The sequence below is a fragment of the Ursus arctos genome, unplaced genomic scaffold (genome assembly GCF_023065955.2).
Source record: "Ursus arctos isolate Adak ecotype North America unplaced genomic scaffold, UrsArc2.0 scaffold_12, whole genome shotgun sequence".
Taxonomy (NCBI): Eukaryota; Metazoa; Chordata; class Mammalia; order Carnivora; family Ursidae; genus Ursus; species Ursus arctos.
In genome coordinates, this window is record NW_026622786.1 from 71,117,053 (window position 1) to 71,140,119 (window position 23,067).

Below are 23,067 nucleotides of genomic sequence, written 5' to 3' on the forward strand. Positions count from 1 at the left end.
CCTTCTGCAGACATCCCCAAGGCGATTTCGTTCCGCTTCTGTGATGTAATTTGCCATCATTACGCAGACCAGCCCAAACACGAGCTCCCCCACCTAGAGAACTGCTTCTGAGTTCCATGTCCACCTGCTGAACTTCCTACTCCATAGCAACATCTAGATGTTTCAGAGACGCCCCAAACTTCCTCTTCCTTCTCTGGTCCCTACCTCAAGTAAAAGGCAACGCCTTCACAGGTGCTCCTGTCAGAGACCTGGAAGTCATCCTGACACGACCCTCCTTCTCGCTCTCACCTCCACATATAATCAATCACCGAGTCCTGTGAATTTCACCTCTGAAACCCTTCTTGCATCCTTCCGTCCCTCCATCTTCACTACCACCATCCCATTTCAAGTCCCTAGACTCTTCGGCTTGGACTCCTACGACAGCCCCCCGGTTAGCCTCCCATACCCATTCTTGATCCTCTCCGACTCATTCTCCACACAGCAGCTGATGTGAATTTATCTCACTCCCAGGCTTAAACTTCACAAATGTCCCGCAATCCTTAGGGTAAGGGCCCAAATCACTTAACGGGGCCTGTAAGGTTCAGTGTGCTGTGGCCCCTGCCCGCCTCTTCCCACGTCTCTTGCCCTCCCCTCCACCCCACCCCAGTGGGTCCGCAACACTGACCGTCTTTCAGTGTTTCCCAGTCCCCACACTCTCTCCCGAAGTCAGGCTGGCGCTGTCCGGGCCATCCGGCTTCACCTCGCCAACTCCCACTCAGCCTCGCATCCTCAGCTTCAAGGTGAATTCCGCAGAGAAGCCTCCCCCGCGTCCACACCTGAGGTTAGGTCTCCCTGTTATGAACTCCCACAGCAGCTGTTTATCCTTATCCCAGGACGCAGGGCACTTACAATCTTACGAGTATTTACGGTAATTTGTTTAACATTTATATTCTGGCTAACCCGGGCAGGGGCACATCTACTTTGTTCACCGCGGTATCCCTGGCAGCTATTCAAGAACTATCTGCTCATGGACAGAATATTCAGTCAGTGACAGTACGCTCCAAAAGAGGGACAAAAGGTATATAATGCCAGGTTATTTTAATTTAGCCATAAAAAGAAAATCGTATAAAAATCTGAATTCACTGCAACAAGTCCTGTCATTTCTAAAACAGCCTATAATGTGGTTATTTTCTGAACTATACCTGGCAACAATTTTTAGTCTCAAATGTCAGAATTTTGCTGACGTTCAAATATCAGCCATACTGGATATAAACTCAAGTATGACAAAAGTATGCAGAGCAAAAACCACAAAGTATTTCCTGAGCGTGTCTCCTGTGAGTATTTCTGAGGCAAGCTAATCAGAAGTTATTATATACCGTACTATTTATTATCCAGCTTCCCAAAAAAAGTTACTGAAAAGCTCATCAATTTTTTAACAAACGTTTTTGCTGAATGCATACCTCCCAGTCAGACGTTATGCATGACTAGGCAGATTTAAGTAGTTAATTAATATGCAATGTGTTAAATTATTCTACGCAGAAGAACCGTGCATTTTCTAATTGCAAGTCAACGTGCGGGGTAAGTTAATATTGTTAATATTCATATAGCGCTTACCGTGGACCAACCATAGTTCTAAGAGTTTTGAACAATTTAACTCACTGAATCTTCTCACCAATCCTACCAGGTTATCGTTCCCATTACATACAGAAAAAACTGAGGCACAGAGAGGCTCAATTATTTGTTTAGGATCACAGAGCAGGTCAATGGCAAAGCCAGGATTCAGATCCCAATGATCTGGCTCCAGTCATCGACCTTTTTTCATCTGAGGAGGTGCTAGAGTGTATCAAAACAACAGTGAAAGGCGATCAGTACAGGATCTAAACCAAACGGCTGCCACACAGTGGAAGAAAGGAATGGGGAGGGTTGGCGCAAAACATGGTAGATGAGACCACAGGACAGAAGCAATGCGGTTACAGAACAGATAAAGATCATTAACAGAGATCACCCCAATCCCACCCACTCGCAAACGGCTCTATAAAACAAGAGCTGACCAAGAGCAGACATGAAAGGGAGAGCTCAGGGAAAAAATACTAAGACAACGCCACTTTCCTAAATAAAGTAAAATTAGCATTCAGGAAGAGTGAACAAAGAAGAACACCACCATCACGGAAACAAAAGGCTTCGCGGTAGATAACGAAGTGGTCGCTGCTGAAAAGACAGTAAGAGTCATGAAAGCAATGGCGGGGGCGCCTCACTGACTCGGGGGCGAAGTGTGCGGCTCCTGATACTGGGATCGTGGGTTTGAGTCCTACGATGGATGTAGAGCTCACTTTAAAAAAGTAAAATCTTTAAAGAGAAAGGAAGGGAGGGAGGGAGGGAGAAAGAAAATGATGGTGGATAAAAAACAAGTAAAGATAAAATGAAAGAGAATAAGGGCACGTGGGGGGCTCAGCGGGTTCAGCGTCTGCCTTCGGCTCAAGTCATGATCCTCTCCCCCCGTCCGTCTCCTCACCCCGGCTCATGCTCACATGCTCGCACGCATTCTCTCTCTCAAATAAATAAACAAAATCTTTTTAAAAAGTAAAAAAGAATAGAAAGTATAAAAGGTTACTAAAGCAAATCCAAACACAAAAACATGCAGCAATAGTGTCACAGGAGATCCAGCATGAGCATAACTGGTACCTGAAAAAGAGAAACGGGCAAACAGAACAGACAAGGACGCGTAAAGTGGACTAGGCAGACCTGGGCTGAGGGCGCGTTGGCCCAAAGACACAGTGTCCTGGCTTCTCCAAACCACAACAGCCTAGGGGCAAGGATAACTTTGGGACCCCCAAATGGAAATTAAGAAGCTAGGGGGACGCTGAGGTCCGGATGACTCCCGCATGTGTCACAGGCTTCCTGCCTCTCAGCTCCACCACTGCCCTGTTGGCTGGCCCCGTCAGGATGGATCTGCGGCCATGAAGTATTTTTCTTTGCCGGTTGGCATGATACTGAGCTCTGTCAGTAAAAGGTGCTGAAGAGCCACTGCAGGAGGAAAAAGGGGTTTTGTCTCCGGGTGCCCGTGTGTCTCTCCGGGTAGACTCCGACAGCACACCTGGGCTTTCCCACGCCCAGCCATGAGCAACGAGCAGCAGCAGCCAACAAGCAGCCCTCCGCACCCCTCTTGGGCAGTTTTACAGCAGAGTGCCTCCGGTGAGACCCCTCTGTGCAAACAGCCTCCCCCCAACACCCCGGAAGGCTGACTTCCAGCCAATTCCACCATGCAGCAGCACAGTAACTCAAATGCAACCCAGTGAGGCACGGTCATGTCCACTACACCCCAAGTCTGCATCTCAGCCTGCACGAGCTATGCGGTGGACTGGGAGCTCTTCGCTGAGCCCATCTCTCAGCCCCAGACTGGTGGTTACTGCTTACACGTGCTATGTCTGTATTATTCTGGAGTTCTCTTTACTTCTTTTAGAAAAGCTTTATCAAGATATCATTCACACACCATACAATTCACCCATTCAAAGTAGACATTTCGATGGCTTTTGGCATTTTCACAGTTCTGCAAACATTACCACAATCAATTTTAGAACACTTCCATTACTCCAAAATAATATCCTGCACCCCTTTAGCTGTCACCCCCCTGCCCAACTTCCCATTCTCTGAGCCCTAAGCAACCACTAATCTACTTTCTGTTGTACAGAATAGGCAAATGGTTACAGACATTCTGTATATATGGAATCATACACTATGTGGTCCTTTGTGACAGGTTCCTTTCACCAGCCTGGTACCTTCAGGGTTCACATATGTTGTAGCATGGATCAGTGCTGCATTTCTTTTTAGTGCCAAATAACATTCCATCATATGAACATAAATCACATTTTATTTACCCATTTATCAGTTGATGGACGTTTGGGTTGTTTCCACTTTCTGGCTGAATGATGGGGCCAGGAACACTGATGTACAAGTTTTCATACGGACGTAAATTTTAATTTCTCTTGGGTATATACCTAGAGAAGGACTTGGGTATACACCCAGGAGTGATATACACCTGGGTCACATGGTGACTCTCTACACTGAACTGTTCGAGGAAATGCTAGCTGTACCATCTTACATTTCCATCAGCAATGTATGAGAGTCCTGATTTCTCCACACCTGTGCCAACATTAATGATTACCTGTCTTTTTTATTATAGCTGTCCTAGTGGGTGTGAACCAAGCAAATGGAACAACATATATATATATGTTGTTATATATATATGTTGTTATATATATATGTTACATATATATATGTATATATGCAAAATATATATATGAAAAAATGGATAGTCAGAGAGAGCGGGCGTGAGGGCAAGTGTCTCATTCTGGTTTTGCTTTGCATTCCCCTGATGGCTAATGACACTGAGTATCCTTCCTTGTGCTTATTTCTTTACTTCTTACTAGCTGATCTCATGTTACTCCAAATCCCTGTTGTAGTTAATATTTCTTACATTAAAGTTTACCTGCTCAAAGTACCATGTGGTTTCTCTCTCCTGATTGGACCCAGACTCCTGTAACACAGGTGGTCAGTGACTTTCTAAGTAGAAATCAGATACCCACCAAGGTTATAAAAATAGAAGACAGAGCGGAAAGCTGAAAAATGTTTTGCCTCTGATCAGATGCTCCCTTCAGAAGTAGCTGAGGAAAAGCCAGGCTTCGCGGGAGGGGTATGCAGAGAGATTCAAGGGAACACAACTTTCGGTTCATCTTTGTTTTTACCCAAAAAACAAATAAACAGGGGCGCCTGGGTGGCACAGCGGTTAAGTGTCTGCCTTCGGCTCAGGGCGTGATCCCGGCGTTATGGGATCGAGCCCCACATCAGGCTCCTCCGCTATGAGCCTGCTTCTTCCTCTCCCACTCCCCCTACTTGTGTTCCCTCTCTTGCTGGCTGTCTCTATCTCTGTCAAATAAATAAATAAAATCTTTAAAAAAAAACAAAAAACAAAAAACAAATAAACAAAATGACCCTTTCTGAATAGGAGCTGTTAAGGTTTGGTTTTAAGGGGGTTTTGCTTAACTGTGTTTTAACAGTGTTTGGGGGACAAGGTTGTAGAAATGATATTTTATTTGGAAAAGGTAAATTCTATGTGTAAGATTAAAAATGCTGAATGCAATCAGTCCTGAGAAAATTCAGCTGGAATGTTTGAAAAGATGACCCTCCTTTGCCTAGGTCAACTGAGATCAAAGGGTGGGGGCAGGTGTTGAAGGGGGCTGGGAGATGGCCATGCATCCAGAAAACGAGAAACAGAAAACTGTAGCCTGAGAGTAGTCAGGAACAACACTCACACGTGGGCACGCACGGCAGTGTTCCAGGGACACCTGCAAGCCCGTCTGCCAGCCCCTGCTGCCAGCAGCCCCTGCTGTGTGCGGTGTGTGGGCACAGAGCATGGAGCAAAACCATAAAAACATGTATGGGAACTTAAAAACTTTAAATTCAAGATACTGTTTTTTCTGGTGAACAAGGAAAGAGACTAGGGAAAAAATACGTAGGGGACATTTACTGGAAGTGTCACATTCTATTTCTTTAAACAAAACAAAACCCTGAAGTTATATGGCATATTAAGACTTAGTGATAGACATCATTATATTGTTCTGTTGCTGTAAGTGTAAAATACATCAGTAGAGCCTGGCTGGCTCAGAAAAGAAAAGAAAAGAAAAAAAAGAAAAGAAAAGAAAAGAAAAGAGAAGAGAAGAGAAGGGAAGGGAAGGGAAGGGAAGGGAAGGGAAGGGAAGGGAAGGGAAGGGAAGAAAAGAAAAGAGAAAAAAGAAAAAAGAAAAGAAAGAGGCACCTGGGTGGCTCAGTCGGGTAAGTGTCCGACTGTCGGTTTTGGTTCAGGTCGTGATCTCAGGGTTGAGGGATTGAGCCCCATGTAAGGTTCTGCACTCAGCACAGAGTCTGCTTAAGACTCTTTCTCCCTCTCCCTCTGCCCCTCCCTGCCGCACATGCACACACGCACTCTCTCTCTATCAAATAAATAAATGAGATAAATGTTCCTTCTCGTTGTTGCAACTTTAAATGTCTCAGGCCTCTGTGGTAGTTCCACATTCTTGATCTGCCCATGTCGTGTGTTACATACATATAATGTATTTTATATATAATAAATAACATATAACATATAAATAGGTAACGTATTAGCCTAACATATACAACATACATGATAACACATGTCCAGGCAGAAGCCATCATTAGGCACCTGAGTACAACAGTAGGAGCACAGGGCAGTACCTGCCCTTGAGAGCTGTGTGATGCAAGCAGAGGATAAACATTATGAGAGGATGGAAATTAACAACTGTCTGTAACATTTAGGAAAAGCTACAGCAAAGAAGGTGAAGCAGTAAAAGGGTAGGAGAGGCGTTAGATGCCGTGCTCAAGAATCCGAAATTCATCCCATCAGCAACAAAGAACCACTTAGGGGATTAAGCAGAGACACAAGAGTCAGATCTGTAGTTGAGAAAGACCACGGGAGTAGCGGGATGGAGCACAGCCGGAGAAGACGAAGCCAGGAGCAGGACGAGGCCCCTGCGACAGCTCAGAGCCTTCGCGAGGCTTCGGAGAGGATGGACGTCTCAGAGGGTACTCGGCATGACGCACCAGGGCACAGAAAGGAAACGAAACTCTTCTTGATAAATGATTCTGCTATTCAGCCTCAACTGACACTCACACAATCCCTCTGTCAAATGTCTCGTGGCACATGAGGCTCAGGAAGAATCCTCAGGAAGTGTGCAATCCCACAGCACGGAGGAGAGGGCACCATCACTGGCTCACCCGCATCGGGATGCGGGGCAGTTTCTGCTTTACAGAATGCCATTAATGTGGCTAACCGCCTAAGAACTGAATCTTTTACACAGGATCATAACCAAATGTGACAATGAGATGGCGAGTAACCAAGAAATCTTATACCTCAAAGCAGTTCTCTAAGCATTGTTTGGCCAAGGACGTATAAGATTTCTAGAATTAGGGGCGCCTGGCTGGCTCAATCAGTTGAGCATAGAACTCTTGATCTCGGGGCTGTGAGTTTGAGCCCCACATTGCGTGTAGAGATTACTTAAAAATAAAACCTTTAGGAACGTCTGGGTGGCTCAGTCGGCGAAGCTTCAGATTCTTGATCTCAGCTCAGGTCTCGATCTCAGGGTTGTGAGTTCAAGCCCTACACTGGGCTCCACACTGGGCGTGGAGCCTAAATAAATAAAAAATAAAATAAAATCTTAAAAATATATTTTTAGAACTAAAAGAGCAAGTTGTGTATTTTTCTTTTACAAAAATACTGGTGTTCTAAGTTTACTGACCACTATTGGCAATGGCAAAATATCTGTTAGCAGTATGGTACTTCATAGATATTAAAAAAATACAACTGTCTTTTCAAGGTAAAGGACATGTCTTAACCAAAGCTAGACACTAGTTACTTTTAAAAAGAAACTGTGTTCAGTGGATTTTGAAAACTGATGTTGGGGGGACGCTAAGAGTCAGTTAACCATCTGACTCTCGATTTCAGCTCAGGTCATCTCAGGGTTGTGAGATCGAGCCCCTGCTTAAGATGTTCTCTCTTGGGATGCCGGGGTGGCTCAGTCGCTTAAGCATCTGGCTTTGGCTCAGGTCATGATTCCAGGGTCCTGGGATCGAGTCCTGCATCCGGCTCCGTGCTCAGTGGGGAGCCTGTTTCTCCCTCTACCTGCTGCTCCCCCTGCTTGTGTTCTCTCTCTCTGACAAATAAATAAATAAAATCTTTAAAAAGAAAAAAAAAAAGATGTTCTCTCTCTCTCCTTCTGCCCCTCACCCCCTCTCTCTAAAAAAAAAAAAAAAAATCAAAAACAAAAACTGGTATTTGGTAGTGTTTCCACTTTATTTCATTTTGTGGCCAAAAAGATATAAAAGTGTCACGTATAAAAACTCTCATATCTATATGTCAGCAGTTCTCAAACTGGTCCACGAACCTGTGAGGGTCCCCAAGGCCCTCTCAGCACATCCATGAGTTTAAAACTATTTTCATAATAATTCTTAGACATCATTTGCTTTGTTCACTCATTTTCTCACAAGGGTCCAGCAGATTTTCCAGAGGCTACATAACATATAACACGTGACAACACCACTGTCCTCACAGCTAATAGAATGGTTATATTCTTGCGATTTAAAATTTTCTCCGTAAGTTTTAAAACATTAAATCTCAATAAACAAAGCCCATAAAAATGGAAGTTCTTTGGGGTTTCAATAATTTTTAAACTTATAAAGGAGTCCTGAGACCAAAAACTCTAAGAATAGCTGCTATACAATTCATTTTTTATATACTTGAAAGACTTAGTAATAAAGTGTCAACTATACTTCAATTTTAAAAAAATTCAAAAAAAAAAAAAAACCCAAATTCAGTGGCAGGGCACGCATCTGGCTCAGTCCAAGGAGCATGTGATTCTTTTTTTTTTTTTTAATTTTTTTTTTTTAAAGATTTTATTTATTTGACAGAGATAGAGACAGCCAGCGAGAGAGGGAACACAAGCAGGGGGAGTGGGAGAGGAAGAAGCAGGCTCATAGCGGAGGAGCCTGATGTGGGGCTCGATCCCACAACGCCGGGATCACGCCCTGAGCGGAAGGCAGCCGCTTAACCGCTGTGCCACCCAGGCGCCCTGGAGCATGTGATTCTTGACCACAGGTCGTGAGCTGGGTGTAGAGATTGCTTAAATTAATTAATTAACTAATTAATTAAGGGGAAAAACTTAGCAGTAGAATTCTCTTTTTTTATAATTTTATTTAAGATTTTATTTATTTATTTGACAGAGAGAGATCAAGAGAGAGAGCACAAGCAGGGGCAGACACAGGCAGAGGGAGAGGGAGAAGCAGGCTCCCCACTGAGCAGGGAGCCGGATGTGGGGCTTGATCCCAGGACCCTGGGATCATGACCTGAGTTAAAGGTAGACACTTAACCGACTGAGCCACCCAGGTGCTCCTCTTTTTTTTTTTTTTTTAAGTAAAAATTTTTAAGTAATCTCTACATGCAACGTGGGGCTCGAACTCATGACCCAAAAATCAAGTCACACGCTCCACCGACCGAGCCAGCCAGGCACTGCAGTGATAGAATTTTTTAACCTATTCAACATATTTCAGACAAAGGGTTTCAGTGGATTTTTAAGTCATGTCAAAAATACATAAACATGCCATCTTCCCATTATTTTGTAGGAAAAACTGACATCAAGGAAAAGGGGAAATGTGCTGACATGTAGACAAATAATGGTAAGACAAGAAGACAGGAGATGACATTTAATCAGAGTAACATAAATTAAGTTGTACAGGAGCTCAGAGGGGAGGAACTCCCGTCAGCCAGGATGACCAGGGAGGAACCTAATGGAAAACAAATCTGATTAAAGCCCCATTATCATCTTTAAAACCATGCTCAGAAGACTGAAGAGGAGCAAAACTTGAGGGGCAAGCAGTCAACGACGACAGGTCAAAGAAGCACGCACTCGGCTGCACGTGCAGTGTGCACGTTACAGCAATGCCAGGGGCAGGAGTGTGTCCACTTGGGCACGCGAGGCTTCTGGGTGAGGGCGGGGAACAGCTGAAGAGCCATATATAATTGGCTGGCATTTAAAGAATGTTTAAGTTGATATGATATCCTTATCAATGCTTCCCTTCCTGATCTCAGAATAATTCCCCAAGCCTACCACTCCCAGGCTGGCATTCACCAAGCACTGAAGACGCAGATAGACAACCACAACGTGGGCCGTGCCTACCTCGAGACGGTGGGACTGAAGGCTAATGCGTACCTACCATGAACCAGGTAATGCACGAAACGTTAGAGCTGTGGTTTTTATTATAAGAGGTCCCTTACGGTACCTGATAGCAGAGGCTTTCTCCGTGCTTGAATCCCCGGAGCAGTAACCTTGCGAGGCAGGGATTTTTTACCACATTTTATAAATTCAGAAACCAACAAGATACAAGGGGTTCTGAAGCTTGTCCAAGGTCATACTGCACAAACTAGAGAAACCACGATGGAAATCCTGGGTCTGTGGACCCCTGTACATAATGCTGTCCTCCACCCTAGGAAGGACCCCGACTCCCCACTCACATCACTGCCTTTGTCTAGCTGGTGCCCCCCCCCCCCCCGCTCACCTCACTCTCATCTCTCCCCAGACATAAACACTCTAGGACTCGTGTGTAACAGGCACAGGACCACGGCTGCAAGCCCCAGAACTTTCCCTGCCAGGGAAATGGGGTACTCACGCCTCCACCTCCTCCACACACAGTGACCTTCCTAAAAAACAAAGCTGATTTCCTACCTTCAAATCCCTCGGCAGCCACTAGTCATCTGCGGGAGAAAGCTCTGACTCCTGAACTCACAGAGCGTTCGCAAGCTGCTTTCTGCAGCCTCCACACACTCCCCTCTCTCCTGCCACTCAAGTGTCCTCAGGACGTAGCCACACTCTCTGCTGTTTCTAGGCCATTACACACATCGTTTCCTGTCAGAAAGCCTTTCAAACCCACATCCACCCAGCTAATAACCAGTGATTCTTCAAGACCTAGGTTAGGTGTGAATTTCCCTGGAAAACCGTTATTTATACACCAAGTGTGATACCACGGCTCATTTTGCAGATCCCACAGGACCCTCAAACACAGCCCTTGTGACAATGTATTTTAACTGCTGGCTTACTGGCGTCTGGTCCTACCAGACTACAGGTTGCTTTAAGCCAGGGACACATCCCTTTCTTATTTACAATGCCATGACCTAGCACAGGGCCTTGCACATAGCACTTGCTCAGTAAATACCTGTGGGATGACTGGAGTGCCTGGTGTGATGGGGGACACAGACATGCACACAACTAAGTAAAATAAAATATGACAAATGTGGAAATAAGAAAGGTGTGGTGGGAATGCGTCCAAGGAAAGGAAAAAAAGGTAGGAAAACCTGAGGGAACCCTTCTACTTATATTCCTGGGGTTCCTCAAAGTTCTTTTCAAATCCGGCTGCTGCTGCTGGTATTCATGAACGCGACCGCTCACTCCGAACCAGGTACTATGCAAAGCGCTTTACATAAACCAACTCTTTTGATTCACCCTCTGCAGTGAAAACACCCCATGCATTTTACTGATAACCTCAGGCTCAAGAAGACACTTGCTCAATGTCCGAATAATAAGTGGCAGAGACAAGATTTCAACCCAGATCTTGTCTCCTGAACCATGGCTCCAACCAGCACCCAACGCTTCTGTGCTTCTATTCTTTATTGAAACTGAAGTCTCGGGGCACCTGGGTGGCTCCGTCAGTTGAGCATCCAACTCCTGGTTTCAGCTCAGGTCACGATCTCGGGGTCAGGAGATCAAGCCCCGCATCGGGTTCTGCTCTCGATGAGGAGTCTGCTTGAGATTTTCTGCCCCTCTCCCTGCTCGCTCGCTCTCTCTCTCAAATAAAGAAATAAAATATTTTTTAAAAAAACAAAGTGAAATTTCCTCCCCAAATACCAAACTTTGATGGCCTCAAGGAAACCCAATTAAACCAAGTTAAACTAAGATTCCTTTTCAGTTTAATGATACAATTGAAAATGTACCTCCAGTTATTTCACTCTTCCTGGCTAAATAACTTGAATATAATTTAACTTTCGGGGGGATGCCTCAGGACCATTCCTGTGTTCATTACCGACAGCGCCGTAAAACAGTGATGCCCTTGGCATGACTGTGCTGGGCCCAGGGTACACCAGCCTGCCCTTGTACCAGCAGCCCTGGACTGCGGGCACGTACAGTGCCTGCTATAGAGTCCCAAGTTCCCAATCCACCCTCCTCCCACGGCCAGTTAGAGACCCTATTTCTTGCTACTGTCAATATGTGTGTCTCTAGCAGGCCATCTGATCCTGCTCCCACCAATCGTCTACGGACTGTGGGAACACTATGCTCAGATGATTTCCATCAGCCGGGGTCCCTGAGTGAGTGAGAAGCACGGTTCCCTGTGCACTCATGCTGGACCTGTGGCTTGATTGAGAAATTAACTTTTGTTCTGTTAAGCCACTTAAGTCTTAATGGGTTTTTGTTAATGCAGCCTAATCCAAGCTATCCAGATCAATACATCAGATCATCAGATCTCTCTCTCTCTCTCTCTTTTTCAAGACTTTATTTTTAACAACCCAGAGACCAAGAGTCGCATGCTCCACTGACTGAGCCAGCCCAGCACCCTTCATCAGATCTCTTAGGAAGGAATTCTCTCACACAAGTAACTCTCTTTACAGATTTTATGATGACCATTTTGTTTGTACAAAGAATGTTCCTTGCATCCATCTTGGTTCAAAGCTATGTTCAATATAAAACACACCTGTCAAGTACCTACTACGTACAAAACACTGTGCTAGACGATGAAGAAGAAAGTCTATGTCTTGAAAAAGTTTGTCTTATGTTGACAATTGTGCCAAAAAGGCAGACTCTAGTGTTATAATGGTTTAAAGGAGAGACAAGTCCCATCTAGATGGGAAGAAAAGTACAGGAAAGTTTCACAAAAGAAGTTCCATATCACATGGCCCTGAACTTGGGTAAGAACCAACAATTAGAGATTCAAGGGGGTCATTTAAGATAGAAAAAGCAACATAAGCAAAGATATGGAGCACAAACAGCACAGCCAAAGAGCAAATAGTTCTACTGACCTGGAAAAAAATAATAAAATCTAAGGGAATGGTAAGAAATGAGTTTACCCATAGTGTCTCTTTCGGGCTGGTCTGTGCTTAATTCAACCCACAACAGCGAACTGTTAAAAGTCTTCACTGGGGAAGTGAGATATCTGGAAGTGATAGCTGTTCACAGGATACATGGGAGGAAAGAAAACAAAATGTTGGGGGTACGGTTCCTGAAATAATTCAAGGGCATGGTATTGATGACCCCAAATAAGCCTGATGACAGTAGAAATGGAAGCAGCAGATGTCAAAAATAGTGTGGTGGTCTATCAGCAAGACCTGGCAACCAAGTGAACACAAGGGGAGAGAAGGAAGGTAAGAGGGCATCTCGAGGTGGAGATCCTGGGTAGCCACAAGGACTGTCAGTCCATGGGGCTGAGATTAATCAGAAAAGTGACAAGAACCGGGGCGCCTGGGTGGCACAGCGGTTAAGCATCTGCCTTCAGCTCAGGGCGTGATCCCGGCGTTCTGGGATCAAGCCCCACATCAGGCTCCTCCGCTGGGAGCCTGCTTCTTCCTCTCCCACTCCCCCTGCTTGTGTTCCCTCTCTCGCTGGCTGTCTCTATCTCTGTCAAATAAATAAATAAAATCTTTAAAAAAAAAAAAAAAGAAAAGAAAAGTGACAAGAACCAACACAGTGCAACTGTATATTCTTCTAATGGCTAGCTGAAGTAAATGCTACTACTACCTGTTTACCCTTTGCCCTGCCTGAGACAAAGTTACTTCTTCATTTGATGCAACCCACCTACCTTTGTTATACAAACTTACCTCCCAGTTTCTCCAACAAGAACCCCCTGGAATCACCCATGAGCATTTCGGGTCTCCCCTGCCCCTCTGACCATCCCCACTTTCTCATTTCCTCCCTTCTTCTTCATCCCCCAGGCTTAACCCAGTCGTGGCTCAAGGCAAACCTCAGCTCCCCCGTGGAACCTTCCTCAAACACATGGGCGTCTCCTTTTCCTGGATTCTCCTACCTACCATCTAGGAATTCTAGAGGTGAAATCATCAGTCATCCGTGTCCTGTGTGCCCTGTACCCCCACAGCCATCTCCTAGGCTGATCAGAACGAGTCTCTTTCATTACAGGTCTTCGGTTTCCCCGTACTCATACTGCCTTACACACAATATGTAGTCATTAGACACTTTATTGATGATCCAAAGTCAATTACTCTAAGAACAGGCACATCTTAGTCCCTCTTCAATAATTTACTTTTGTTAAACCACGACTACACACTAAGACATGCAAAATAGTGAGAGCCATCACTTAATACAAGATGTCCTTGAGCGAACAAGCTTGCATCTCAGCAGCCGTGACTGCCTGAAGAGGCGATCGGAGACACCGTTTGGTCATAAATGTCTGTGCCACCTTCCTTTTAATCCTTTCGACTTGAAGATGTACCAAACAGCTCAATGCCCATTACCCCAAGGTGAGTTTGACTTAGAACAACCTAACTTTCCGTGAGGACTATTTTACTTTCAGGAACCTAATAAGAGCTTTTGTTCCACCTTCACGCTCCACTAGGTGTAGTACAGACAACTCAAACACACAAGTTTGGGAACAAAACAGCTCCCAGTGTTTACAAAATAACTGCTGCTTTCATTGCTCTCTCTCTCAATTAACTACTATGACTTAGTTCACACGTTCCACGCTCCTTCCTCATTTGTGAGGGAAGCGCAAACAGAAATGAAGTTTATTGAGGAATCATAAAAATGAGCAGTGGTAAAAAAAAAAAAAAAAAGAAAGAAAGAAAAAAAGAAATCCAAAACATCCGTGGGACACCATCCTCCCCAAACCAGCCCTCATCACGAAGATATTTCGTCTTGCAAGCAAACTCCCCGAATTAACAATGGGGAGAAGTGCCAGAAGGAAAGGAAGCCAGAGAGGTCCCCTGAACGTCTGCCTGCCAGTCAAGCAGTGAGCAATGACAACCGCTAGCAGTGCGCGCAGATTCCCGCTCAAGCTTTCCCTGGACTTTTCCTTCCCCTCTTCCCACAGCGGAGGCCCGCTCGCCCGTCCCTCCTCTGCGCCAAGGTGCGCAGCGCTGCGGGGTCTCGCACGCAGGTGACCTCACACCGCGCGGCCCGGGTCCAGCCGTCCTCCCCCGAGGCCTGGCTGCTCCCCCCTTCCCCGGCGAGGTCGCCCGGCGGCCGGGCTCCGAGCCCCAGTCCGAGCCGGACCTCGTTGCTCGGGGGGCAGCTAGGCCGTGCCCCCACCCTCCCTTCCCCAGCGCGAGCGGACGGGCTCCGCGCCCCGCCGGGACGGGGGGCGGCGGGGGAGGGGAGGGGCGGCGCGGCCACCGTTCGCCGCGGTGGCTGCCGCGCCCCGACGCGCGCACGGCGGGCCCTTACCGCAGCGGAGAGGGAGGCAGCGGGGACGCGGCGCCCGGCCCGACGCGGGCGGGAAGGCGGAGGCCAGGGCGCAGGCGGCCGCGACAGCCGCGGGGGACCCCGGCGGGCGCCCACGACGCGGTGGGCTGCATGGGCGCCGCCATAGTGGGGACGCAGCGGCGGGCGGAGCGCGCGGCCGCGACCCGGGGACGGCGCGACCACCAATCCCGCTCTCCGCCTCAGCGCCCTCGCCGGGGGTCGGGCATCCGCGGCCAATGGGGCCGCGGGAGCCGGGCGGGGCGCCGGGCTGACCAATGCAGAGCTGCGCTGCGGGCAGCGGGCGAGCGCAAGCTCGCGGAGGCCCAATAGGCACGGGCACCCCCAGTTTCCCGACCCGCCCACCCCACCCTCTGCGGGGACACGGGCTGCGGGCGCTGCGGAGCCCCGTCGGGCCGAGGGGGCCCGGCCTGCAGGCCAGCGCGGACGCCTTTCCTCGGCTTGCCGGAGCACAGCCGCCGCCTGGAGGAATCCTCCTCCCCCGGCTTCACGCCCGGGAGACAGACATCCGATGCCCGCGGGCGTGACCCAGCCCCTCGGGAGCCTGTTTCCCTGCGGGCGCGGAGGGCTGGCGGCCTCCCGGGCGCAGATGCAGTGTGGCCACGGTCATTCCACAAGGGCCGCAGCTGCCGCTGGGAGCCCGGCTGAACGCCGCCAGTGGGCTCCCTGAGGCCCAAGATTTGGGGGCGTCTACGGGCTGGGCAACCCTGCCCGATCCTGTGGCGTATAAGGGGACAGGGTTCCCTGCTGTATTGCCCATTTCAGTGTGGCAGAAAATGTTTAGTCCGGGCACAGAACCACTCTTTGCAGCTCCCGAGGTCCCAGCTCTCTCCCACCCTACCTCAGTCCCACAGCTGACCACGGGCATCCGTCTGGGGCACAATTTGAAACATACCACCGATGGGATGGACAGAAGGGAGAAAGTACTGTCGGGGTGCGATCCTTGGTTGCCAACCCAGAGATCTACCTTAGGAAAGGAGGCAGTTTGCCCTGACAGTAAGGCTTCCCTGGAATCTGTCCTCTAGGGCCTGGACCTGACTGCACTGGCCGGCAGTGAGGAAGAAAACCAATGGCCTGTTTTGTGCGATTTGAGCAAGTCTCATCACCTCGAATCCTCGGTTTCCCCAGAGTTATTACTTTAGGCAAAATTCAAAGTGCAGAATTTCTAGAAAAAGTCAGCTGTTAAGAGCTCTGCTGGGGTTAGACCAGGCACCTCAGCCCTGCAGCTCCTTCAGCAGGGATGGGGATGGAGATGGTGGGGTCCGTGAGAGGTAGCAGGGCCTGGGACCCTGGCAAGTCTGGAGAAGTGTTCCTTCCCTTCAAAGATATGTGCTCCTAAGGCTCAACCATTCACTGAGGCCTGGTCCCACCTCATCTCCCGAATGAATTCTTGGATGCTGGACAAAAAAGTCAACTTCCCTATCTTGGCCCCAGGAGGGAGCTGGCACAGAAAAGTATCTTTGAAGCCCGCTGCTCCTCCCTTACCCCCACAGACAGACACCATAGCAACCACCTCCCAAGCCCCAGGATACAAACAAGCATGGAGAATTGCTGAGCTGACCCAAGTCTCTCTAGCACCTGGACAGGGCCATGAAACAAGTGCCCGGTCATCCAAGGGCCAGCTGGAGCAGCTCTGCTGTACCCAAGCCCTGCACCTGGTCACTGGCCCCGCCCTGCCCTCCTCCAGGTGCTGCTCCATCCTCCACCACCTACACCCCAGGAACCACCAGACAAAGGGACTGGATCTTTCTCCAGGGAAGTTTCTCACCAACTACAGGCAGCTGTCCCCCACTGGATCCCACTGGGGGGTCAAGTCCCTTGCTCTTAAAGCACCTTTATGCTGGTTCCACAATTTGCATGGAACACAGATGATAGGAATTTAGACCAGCTCCATGAACATAATCAAGTGCAGCAGAAGAGCGAGACCAAAACCGGTTTGACTGCGAAAGTGCTCTGGCCCTCCAGCCCCTCCCCATACCTAAGGCAAAGGAAGCAAAACAAGGTGCTCCTAGCCCCAGGTGCCTCTGCCTCCCATGTGTCATCTTGCGTGGTCTAACACACAGCCACAGGACCAGGACTTGACAAGGAACCCATCGCTCGTAGGACAGCTTCCTGGATCCTGCCTGAGTCTTCTTAAAATACCTGCTCCTGCTCCAGAGCTTATGACCAGATATACCCCGAGCCTGACCCTGGGCCACTCAGGCTCCTTGGGGCAGACACAGCCAATCCTCTGCTCAACACATTTTATTGCTAAGGACAAGGTGATGCACCAGTTTTCAAAATAATTTGGTTTATAGCGTTCATACGTAACAAAAAACAGGGAAGTATTATAAATCTGATTTTTGTATACACAGGGTATAGGTGTGAAGCCCTCCAATCCTGGGCCCAGGCAAACAAATTCATGAGGAGCAAAAACCTGTTTAACCCCTTCAGTGTTGCCCTCCAGTCCCACCCCCACCCCCAAATCAGCTCCCTCCCACCCCCAGACCAGGGACATATCTAAACGTGCCCCTGGTCTCCAGTGGCCCCAATTCATCTTAACCCTCCCAGCCCCTGCATGATTGCAATTTTCTGTAGACAGAATCACCCACCAGGCTCTGCCTGCTTCCATCATTAAGAACCCCCTTCAGGGTGTTCCCCACCCACACCCTCTAATACTGTGGCACAGAGGCTCTGTGCCTAGAGTGATACGGGCACAAACCCATGTTACCCCCTATCTTCTCCTTCAAGACAGGACAAAGAGGTGGCATTAACTCCTTAACATCTCAATACCACAGCTTTGCCAGCACTCCCTTGAGGCAGTTCCAGGGACAGACAGATGCCACACTCATCACCAGCCAGCCCCCAGGAGACTTTACTCAGCTCAGCTGAGGGCAGAATTTCACATTTTGTTTGCCCTGGACAGGCAAGGAAGAAAGTAAAGGCCAGGGGCTGGCAGAAGCTGGTCCAGACCAAACATACACGCACACGCACATACACGCACGCACACACACACACATATGCACCCACACACACACATAAATACAAAAGGGGGAGGGAGTAAGCACCAGCACCTCTGCCGAGTTGGTGCAGGTGATTGTTAGGAAGCTAAGTCCTAGGCAACCAGCCCAGCCAGCACAGTCGACCCCACTGTAGACTGGGGCCAGCGCGGCCCCAGCATTTCAGTGCTCAGCCCTTCAGCGGGGAGCTAGGCGGCTGCTGCCACGTGTCCAAGAAAGGCTGTCCTTTCACTACAGCGGAATGCAACGGGGAGCAGGGGCGTGAGAAGACGATGGGGTCGGTTATTCCATTCCTTTTCATTTTACAACTTCACTTTCAAAGACTTCAGAGTTCCAAGTGTCTGCTGTGCTGTGGAACCCCACAGTGCTCTCGCCTTGATGGCTGGGCACCTGTTGGCCCTTGGAAGCACCTACTCCATGATGGCTCGGTATAGTGCAGGCTCGATGTAATCTTCCCGGTATCTTGAGTTGATCACTCGTTGCCGTTTCTTTTCCTGCTTAACTTCCTTCTCGGTGAAAATCTCATTGAAGCGCATGTCTGAGGCTACGGACTATAGAAGAATAAGCAGGGCAAATGAGCACTCTGTGGCCAACCACCCCCAGGAAAGAACAAAAGCACACACCCTTGCCTTGTTCCCTCCCTCCCAGACGAGAACCAAGGGCACACAGAAAACACACTCACCAGTCTGGACTTGACTCTCTTGGGAAGCTCTTCGTCCAGCGTGTACACGTCATCTCTCTTAACCACAAGCTGTGAGCCATCCTCAAACTCCACCTACCGAGAAAACAAAGACCTTTGGCTAAGATATCCCTGACTCCCTGGCCCACTGCGCACAGTGGCAATTTCCTGCCATCACAGGAAGGATCCAGAACACTGAAGGAAGGACTGCCAAATCTGAAGCCACTTCTGGCAGACAGGACACAGGGCAGCCCCAAGCTCTGAAAAGGTTCTTACTAACCACTGAGCTCTCCCAGGAGCAAAGATTCGCCTCTGGCCTAAGAGGAAACACTGAATTAATCGAGTACCCCCCAGCCCCCAACAAAAACCTTTGGCTACCTGGTACATCTGGATGGGGTGGGAGGCCACAAATTTGGCTCCGTAGACTTGGCCATCTGTCCATCTCACTTGGACCACTTCTCCTTCAGCAGGAGGACCCAACTGGAGACAGTCCTGACTCTGAGGGAACAGTAAGGGAGAAGAGTGAAAGGAAGATTCCCTCTGAGCAAGGGGTTACCACCATCTACTTAGAGAAGAATGAACCAGGACAAATTCCTGCTCGGACATCAAGGCAGGCTCTCTCTGGGCTGAAAGATACAATAGTTAAAGACCGGCCTGTGGGGTCAAAGTCTGCCCCATCTCTGCTCCTGATGCTCTGAGGTGACGGAAAAGAGCAGCCAGAATAAACTTACAGTAAACTTAAACACAGTGCCAAGATCAAGAATCCTTCTTGCATTCCTTTAACTGTCCTGCCGAAGACCAGAGGACAGAGCTCTGCCCTGAAGAAATACTAGAATGAGGATTTCAGAGTACTATTAAAAACATGACTAGCCCCTTTCTGTGCTGACCTTTGCAGCGATGGTGTAAAATCTCTAACAGGTAAAACTGCTTGTACCTGGGCACAAAGCAGCAGCTCCAAGCATTACCAGTTGTTACTGTATTCTTTACCACCGTGCACTCCGAATTTGGGAAAAGGAGAGAAACGAAACCTGGTTTCACCTAACAATGTCTCTCGATGAAGCAGAAAAACTTATTTTGTCAAACCTTAGTCCTTGAGTACATGTGAGTACTCAAAGACGGACACTCTGGCTGCACGCTGAAGGACAGTGGTTATCTTGAGGAAAAGCACTGTGTAACTGAATTGTGAGCTGCTTTTTTCATGGAGCACCAGCTTTATTTGAAGAACTGGCTGACAGACAAACTATGGTTATTCAGACTTGAGTACTGGCAGACATCCTCTTGGAAATGAATGAAATAAGCCTGTCACTTCAAGGAAAATAAATGATAGTACTGCCAATAATAAAACTAAAGCTTTTAGAAAAATTAGAACTTCAGAATAGTTGTATCACCACAATAAGCGTGAAGCTTTGCCAAATTTAAAGATATTTCTGAGGGGCACCGGGCAGGCTCCACTGGTGGAATATGTGACTTTTGATCTCAGGGTTGTGAGTTCGAGCCCCAAGTTGGGTGTAGAGATTACTTATCATTTAAATAAATAAAGATATTTCTGATACTAATCAATGTTTTTTGACACTGTATAATAAAAATTTAACATTTGGAAGATCCGCATAGCCCAATGCGTGAGTACTTTCTAAATGACCAATGTAAGATGTTACAAAATTATACATAGGTAAAGATTCCTTCTCAGTGCAAGATAAGCCAGTGGATTTTAATGTAACAGAGCGTGCAAAGTTTGACCTACTTTCAGATTCCACCCTGCAACTAACTTTTAAGAAGCCACGACTCATTGACTTTTGTGTAGTATCAGAGAATAATCACAATGGTATGAAAGGCTATGAAAAGACTTCTCCCCTTTCCATTTACAACAGAACTGTGTGAGGCTGAATTTTCTTCATATACTTTAACCAAAACAATGTACAACGGATTGAATGAAGACATAACATTAAAGAGATTTGCAGAATTTTGGGCGCCTAGCTGGCTCAGTCGATAGAGCATGTGACTCGATCTCAGGGTCGTGAGTTTGAGCCCCATGTTGGATGTAAAGATACATGGAAAGGAAAGGAAAGGAAAGGAAAGGAAAGGAAAGGAAAGGAAAGGAAAGGAAAAGGAAACGAGAGAGAGAGAGAGAGAGAGAGAGAGAAAGAAAGAAAGGAAGAAAGAAAATGTTAAAAAAAATAGAGAGACATGCAGAACTGTAGAAAAATGGCATTCTTCCCACTAATAATGTTTTAAAATTGTTATTTTTCAATTTAAAAACCCAGATTTTTTGTTTTTTGTTTTTTTAAAGATTTTATTTACTTGACAGAGAAAGAGAACACAAGCAGGGGGAGCAGCAGGCGGGGGGGGGGGGGGGGAGCACGCTCCCTGCTGAGGAGGGAAGCCCGACGTGGCGCTCTATCCCAGGACCCTAGAATCATGACCTGAGCCAAAGGCAGACGCCTAACCAACTGAGCCACCCAGGCACCCCGTTAAAAAACCCAGATTATTTTAAATCAATTAATCACCATTTTAATTTCCAGTAAATATTGATAGACAGTACCCACAAAAAAGCTCTGTGGGCTCCTCAGTAGTCCTGAGATCACGATCTGTAAGGTAGAGATACCACTACCGGTTTCTCAGAACTGGTATGGAAAGTGACACCTGACCTGCCGCACTAGAACAGCTTAGTAAACTAGAGCTATTCTACTGCCACAAGTACTATTACCGTCATCTTTACTATGACTTCAGTCTACCTTATAATTAACGGATGTGCTTTTAGCAACCAGGTTGCTAATGCGGTATAAAGGTGGGAAATACCGGATTTGTTGAAGGCAAAAGTGGCTTCACCCCCTCTATCCTGGTGCTTAGTCTAACACGTGAAAAGGCAGAGTGAGGGTAAGGGAAACTCAAACTAAGTCCTGAATCCTGAGCCAGGAAACCCAGAAGTGGGTGTGTCAGGTGTCCATAACATAAGCAGGCCAGGGATATCTCCAAGTAGTTTCTACCAGAAGCCTGCACCTGTAAAGAACCAAACGCAAATTCCATACATCTACTAAGAGGGCACAGTGGGAAAGAGAGCTGGATAATTCTCCAAAATCACACAGCTACGAATAAGCACAGGAGCTGGTATTGGCACACCAGTCAGTTTCCACTGCCTAGGCTCCTGCACCGCATTACAGCACCTTTCAAGGCTGGTTCAGACCGAAATAGAAGCACGTTGCACGGTACTGCAGAAAACACGGACTCCTGGGGCGCCTGGGTGGCACAGCGGTTAAGCGTCTGCCTTCAGCTCAGGGCGTGATCCCAGCGTTACGGGATCGAGCCCCATGTCAGGCTCCTCCGCTATGAGCCTGCTTCTTCCTCTCCCACTCCCCCTGCTTGTGTTCCCTCTCTCGCTGGCTGTCTCTATCTCTGTCGAATAAATAAATAAAATCTTTAAAAAAAAAAAAAGAAAACACGGACTCCTATGAGCTTCTCAAGGAAGCACGGTAGCCTAGCAGCACGCAATGTTCTTCGCAAGGAAAGACCAGTACCAATGCTTCTTTCTGTTCAGGGAAAGACTGATGGGACTTTGGGCCTGGCTAGAAATGGCAGGCAGGCCCACAGTCAGTCTGCCAGCCAGACCTAGACACACCCCCATCCCAGACTGCCCAAGAAGCTCCTCGCAGACATTACCACTATGTCCTCAGGATAGAGATTGTCGCTGAAGGAACCATCATCAAAGTTGACTTCATAGAAGGTCTCGGTGGTGAGCCTGACCACCTCACACTGGTAGAAGCGCCCATTCTTGTGCTTGCTAATGACCTTCTGGCCTGCAGTGATGCTCTGCAAGGCCCCCTTGGCACGCTGGAAAAAACAGAGGCTGGGGTTACTCCCACATGGAGTTGACAGGACTGGAAGATGGGGACCAAGATCGATGGTTTTTCTTTCCCAGGGAGAGACGAGCATGGGAAGGGAGAAGTAAAAAGGACTAGAGGGGCGCCTGGGTGGCACAGCGGTTAAACATCTGCCTTCGGCTCAGGGCGTGATCCCGGCGTTGGGGGATCGAGCCCCACATCAGGCTCTTCCGCTGGGAGCCTGCTTCTTCCTCTCCCACTCCCCCTGCTTGTGTTCCCTCTCTCGCTGGCTGTCTCTATCTCTGTCAAATAAATAAATAAAATCTTAAAAAAAAAAAAAAAAAAAAAAGACTAGGGGATGGGAGGTGACCCAGATCTTTTCAGATACCCAAACCCCAGCAGGGATGCTGCAAAAACTAGCATCCTGTTTTCCTCCATAAATGTGGCACCCCCTTAGCTCCCAGTCCATACTGTCATACACCTTACACCTAGTTCCCTTACCCCATACTGTCTCCCAGAATAGACTCTTGTGACTTCCCTACTGTTGCCAGGGA

At 47.8% G+C, this 23,067-nt stretch overlaps 2 protein-coding genes across 7 annotated transcripts in view; both read right to left on the reverse strand.

Moving 5' to 3' along the window:
- Positions 1-15,072, reverse strand: part of ST3GAL3 (ST3 beta-galactoside alpha-2,3-sialyltransferase 3) — a 183,144-nt gene extending 168,072 nt beyond the window's left edge. For all 4 annotated transcript variants that reach the window (XM_044383913.3, XM_026498290.4, XM_044383912.3 and 1 more), the window contains exon 1: positions 14,985-15,072. The gene's annotated coding sequence lies outside the window, so the exon portion shown is untranslated. The remainder of the gene's footprint in view (positions 1-14,984) is intronic.
- Positions 15,073-17,293: 2,221 nt separating this feature from the next.
- Positions 17,294-23,067, reverse strand: part of KDM4A (lysine demethylase 4A) — a 43,780-nt gene continuing 38,006 nt past the window's right edge. For all 3 annotated transcript variants that reach the window (XM_026498295.4, XM_026498294.4, XM_026498293.4), the window contains exons 19-22: positions 22,353-22,523; positions 19,077-19,196; positions 18,702-18,794; positions 17,294-18,570 (exon numbers count right to left, since the gene is read on the reverse strand). In XM_026498295.4, coding sequence (XP_026354080.1) covers positions 18,430-18,570; positions 18,702-18,794; positions 19,077-19,196; positions 22,353-22,523 — 525 coding nt within the window. In that variant the 3' untranslated portion in view covers positions 17,294-18,429. The remainder of the gene's footprint in view (positions 18,571-18,701; positions 18,795-19,076; positions 19,197-22,352; positions 22,524-23,067) is intronic.